This window comes from Papaver somniferum, chromosome 6, assembly GCF_003573695.1.
Source record: "Papaver somniferum cultivar HN1 chromosome 6, ASM357369v1, whole genome shotgun sequence".
Taxonomy (NCBI): Eukaryota; Viridiplantae; Streptophyta; class Magnoliopsida; order Ranunculales; family Papaveraceae; genus Papaver; species Papaver somniferum.
The window spans coordinates 1,946,715-1,951,728 of record NC_039363.1 but is presented as its reverse complement, the minus strand read 5'-3'; the positions used below and the strand labels follow the sequence as shown (position 1 = coordinate 1,951,728).

The 5,014-nt window shown below is 35.7% G+C and overlaps 1 protein-coding gene across 1 annotated transcript; it reads right to left on the bottom strand.

The window, feature by feature from the left end:
• Positions 1 to 764: 764 nt before the first annotated feature.
• Positions 765 to 1,467, bottom strand: LOC113286567 (agglutinin-2-like). Its single transcript, XM_026535149.1, has 2 exons — positions 1,141 to 1,467; positions 765 to 1,025 (listed from the first exon to the last, which is right to left on the bottom strand). Exons 1-2 carry the CDS (start codon positions 1,465 to 1,467, stop codon positions 765 to 767), a joined length of 588 nt encoding a protein of 195 aa, XP_026390934.1.
• Positions 1,468 to 5,014: the final 3,547 nt, after the last annotated feature.

Here is a 5,014-nt window from a genome sequence, read left to right as displayed (position 1 = left end):
ACATGTAATTTGGTGACATTTTAACTAATTAGATATTATTCATCGACTTAAATTTTCTCGGCAGGTAACATACTAGGTGAAATAAGCTAACTTATGTATACATAGTGTTTAGGCCCTGTATCTTATATATATAATAAAAAAAAACCTAACCAAATCTCTTGGACTTCTATATTCTATAAGAAGAAAACGTTTTTTCTTCCTCTTTTTCTTCTAGTCTCTACCCCTTCTTCTTCCGCATGGTGATGAGGATGGCTATTTTGAGGATGATTTGGATGATGCAGACAGTCTTAGCTAGTTACATAGCTCAACTATTCCCCTTGTTATGTTTCAGAACTCCTTTATTTCCCTTTGGTAGGTTTCCGAACTTCTTAATTTCCATTCACAACTTAGTTTCATACAGATTTCTTGATTTTCTCCTAGGAAGTTCCATTTACATTTTTAAGTATTTATTTCTTTACATTACCAACTATTTTGTGGGGCAGCGCTTTACTAACGCTTTTTTAATAGCGCTTTACGCTGTACTAAGTGAAGGCATTGCTTACGCTTTCGCTATTTTAAACACTGTGTATACATATTCAAAATTTCATGATTTAAGTAGCATTTCTATAATGTCTTGCGCAACGTCTTCTCTTCCAATAGATAAACAAAGCAAAACCAAGACCAAAACCTAAAACACCAAGGCCAACACCAAGACCAACCGCTGACCCGGTTGTATTACCTGTCCCTTGTGTACTTGTTGGTGCTATCTTTTGATCACTATTTCCTTAATCGGGTTTATTAGCTGTCCCTCGTGTACTTGTTGGTGCTATGTTTTGATCAGTATTTCCTTCATCAGTTTTATTACCTTTCCCTTGTGTACTTGTTGGTGCTATTGTTGGTGCTATTGTCTGATAATTATTTCCTTCACCAGTTTTGTTATTATCTTTTGGTACCTCGATTAATTCTAAAGTGGAATTAAATCTCCAAGAAAGGACTTTATGATCCTCAAAAAACAACCCGGTGGCGGCTGAAAATCCAACAGTAATCTGCTCGTAGAACTTTGCTTAAATCAACAACATGATTCAAAGTAGAACTCCTATTGAGAACTTCAGCACAAGTTAGAAAAACACTCAAATTTTTCGTAGTAGAATTATAAGTTACCCAAGCATTGGCTTTTCTTCCGTCCCTTACAGTACCATCTGTCAATGACACATTAGCAACAGATACTATGGAGTTAACATTGATACCGACATGATCTGAACTTGGATCAAATGGGTTTTTATAACTGTCGAACTCAACTGCAACAATTTGATTCTTCTCCAAATTGTTTTCAGATACGTTTCGAGTCAATAAGCCAAGAGCTCCACCCCAAGAATCTGGAGGAAGTGTAGACCCAAAAGGTGCAAGAAAGAAAGCCATACCATCACCAGCAGAAGTCGCATTATGTCCATCAATGATGAATGAGAAGTGTGTCTCAGAATTTGTCATCCTTCCAGTGGTTTCATCCCAGAGTTGTATAGGTTCCGAGTAAACGGCACGGCCTACACTGTTTGGTGCAATAATCAAAAACAAAGAAAGAATCAAATAAGCAAAAGTTATTGATACTTATCTCCTTTATAATGGAAGTGATTGCTTTGACAAAACGAACAATCTCCCCATATCTCTGCAACAGCAACAGGGCAAAACTTTGGAAAACAGAGTGAGTCACGTGTTCAACACGCTGTCCTTAAGACATTAGCGCCCGGCTACACTCAAAAGTGATGTTATAGCCCTCATAGGACGGATATCTGCAGGATAAAACACCGTAATACACCTACTACTAGCATATGTGGTAGATGCACAACTTGAGCTTGGCAACTCCGAAAAAACATTAAGGAAAATTGCGAATGCTAAAGCAATATAAAATATTTTCCCTCGGGGGTCTCTCTAAAATATAGAGAAAACCCCATTACCCATAGATTTTACAAAAATAGTGAATTTCTTTATATAATGAAATAAAACAATTTAAAAAGAGTAATTCCCCGATGTGGGACTAAGAAGCTTATATAGTCTCTTAAAACAACTAAAAAGTGAAAACTCCACAATGTGGGACTAATAAGTTTTTCATTCACAAACAAAACAATAAATTAATTTTATTTAGTTAAAAACCTTAAAATAATAATTAATAAATATTGTTCCAACAATCCCCCACATGAATGAAAACCTCAATAAAACATGAAAAACACAGATAAACCTTGGTAAGTCAATACCCAATCTCCACGATCCGGCCTGATCGAACAGACATATGGACCGTCTGTGTGTTGAAATCATACTAGTCATTTGAATGTCCTCCCCTTCACACAAAAATGTGTTGACCCCAGTGTCATAATATGGATTGCAAAAATCATATAGTATAGAGAGCTTTCATCTTTAGCTCCTCCCAAGTTAGACTAAAGGTTCCTTTCAAGAAAGTGAAAAAGCATGAACCAGTGAACCCTTAGTGACCCTTAGGTACTAAGTTCCAGTAATACCAAAACCATCAAAAGCAAAAATCATATAAAAAACGCAGGAAATACCATTTTAGGCAGAGGTGTCCATGAGGTCTTGAACCTTTGCTTAGTGAGATATTACCGGGATTACTTGCTAGAGACAGTGAACTATGTCTTGAACTTCTAGCGTTTGATGTAATTCGCGATAACAACCACGAATGATATCTCCAAGGTTGCTGCCAATCTCGTGTCGTTTTGTCCGTTTTGGCCCTGGACGTATCCTGTTTCTCAGAATGCTCTAGAGAATCAGCTCATATTCTCATAGGAAGCGACCCACTTCCTCATTCAGATAGGTGAGTTTCCATAAAGAGTGTTAATTCTACACCACACTTCAATCTTAAATTGAAACTATAAAACTCATTAATACTTATTAAAAAGTCATCCTCCACATGCAGTCACACTATCACGTCTACACCATAGGGAAGGGACAGAGAATGAAAATCTCTGATAGTGTTTACCTTTACCCACCACAAATTAGTTTTCTCATTCGAAACCTTGATCATGGAATCTCCAGTCAGCAAGGTTGAGTATCCTTCATGGCAAGTTTAATATATGAGCTTAAGCCTCAACCCCCTCGATGTAGTTTTAACTATCTCTTTGTAAAAACTTTCGTTAAAGGTTGCGCGATATTCTCCTTGGACTTTATCCAATCAATGAAAATAACGCCGATTGAGATTAGTTTTTTTTTTAGCTTTAACTATTATAGCTTGGCTAACACAATGTATAGATATAGCCGGACAGCCCTATGCCAGAGAGGAATGTCTTCTAAAAAGCATCTTAGGCACTCGACCCCCTCTCGTGCTTTATCTAACGCAATACTCTCAGATTCCATAATGAATTGAGCAATATATGTTTGTTTGAAAATCTTCCAAAAACAAACCCTCTTGCTAGAGTGAAAACATATCCACTCGTAGACTTAGACTCCTCTGAGTCAATTATTCAGTTTGCATCACAAAGTCCCTCAAGGACAACAAGATACCTTTCATAAATAAAACAAAAGGTAATAGAGTATTTTAGGTACCATGATACTCCACTAAGCGCATCCAAATGCTCTTGTTCTGGACTACAAGTATATATACTTAACTTCTCACAATATAGGTAATGTATGGACTCTTACAGTTCATTAAATTCATCATACATCCTATAACTCTTGAGTATTCAAGTTAATATATTCCATTACCCTTATTTTTCTCGAGTCTACAAGAAGAATCGTACGGAGTTCAGGCATGCTTACAATCAGAATGATTGTATCTCATAAGCACAAATTCAACACAATGAGAATGACTAAGACTATAAAAGTTTGTTTATCTTATAATCCTCATCCCTAAGATTACATCAAAAGGGCGTAAGTATTTCAATTCAACGTCCTCATTCAGTGCATGTTTTTAGTGGAATTAATCATATCTATGTTTGTATCAAGTATAAGCATATCATCAACATACAAGCATACAATCACACAGGAATCCTTAACAAGTTGCTTTTAAATATACTTGTGAGATTCATTAACTTAAATCCACTACTCATTATCACATGATCAAATTTTTCATGTCACTGTTTACGTGCTTATTTGAAAACCATACAAAGATTTGTTCAACTTACAAATTTTGTCTTCACAACCTTTCACTACAAAGTTCTTAGGTTGGTCTATGTAAATTTCTTTATCTAATTCACGGTTTTAGAAAAGCTGTCTTAACATCCATATGATGTATCTCCGAGTTGTTTATGGCAGCGATATTAATTAGCATCTCAACAGAAGTAATTATTTTTACAAGTGAATAAGAGTCAAGGAAATCTACACCTTCTTTTTGTTTATAGCCTTTAGATACCAACTTAGCTTAATATTTTTCCACAGTTCCATCTACCTATCATTTCCTCTTAAAGACTCATTTACATCCCATGGTCTTACTCCCTGGAGGTAAACTAGCAAGCTCCCAAGTATAGTTCCGATGGACTGAGTCCATTCACTAAATGAAGCTTCTTACCAGAATGGGGTTTCAGTAGATATCAAGGCTTCTTTACAAGTCTGGGGCTCAGACTAAGCTAGGCATGTTATGAAGTAGGTTTCATAACAAGTCCCGAGTTTTATTATTTTACTTCTCTTAGGCTCAACATCAACTTCATCTTCCTTTAAAATAAGTTCTAACTATTTGAAAATAAATCTAGGGGATCGACAATACATCTCTAATGAGGTACAGGTTTAGAATAAACATGTTCAATGAACTCAGCATCCCTAGATTCCGTAATAATATTCACACCAAAGTCAGAAAAAATTCGAACACACAACCAAAAATCTATTTGTAGAAGTTTACTCAGCATAACCTATACGAAAATAAAATCAACATTTTTGGTTTCAATCTAATTCTTTTAGGAAGAGGAATTTCAATCTTAGTCAAACACCCTCACGCTTTGACGTATTCATAAGAAGGTCATCTACCTTTCCATAAACCATATGGAGTTTTATCTGATCCTTAAAAGGATACTTTATTTAGGATATACTAGTTAAGAGG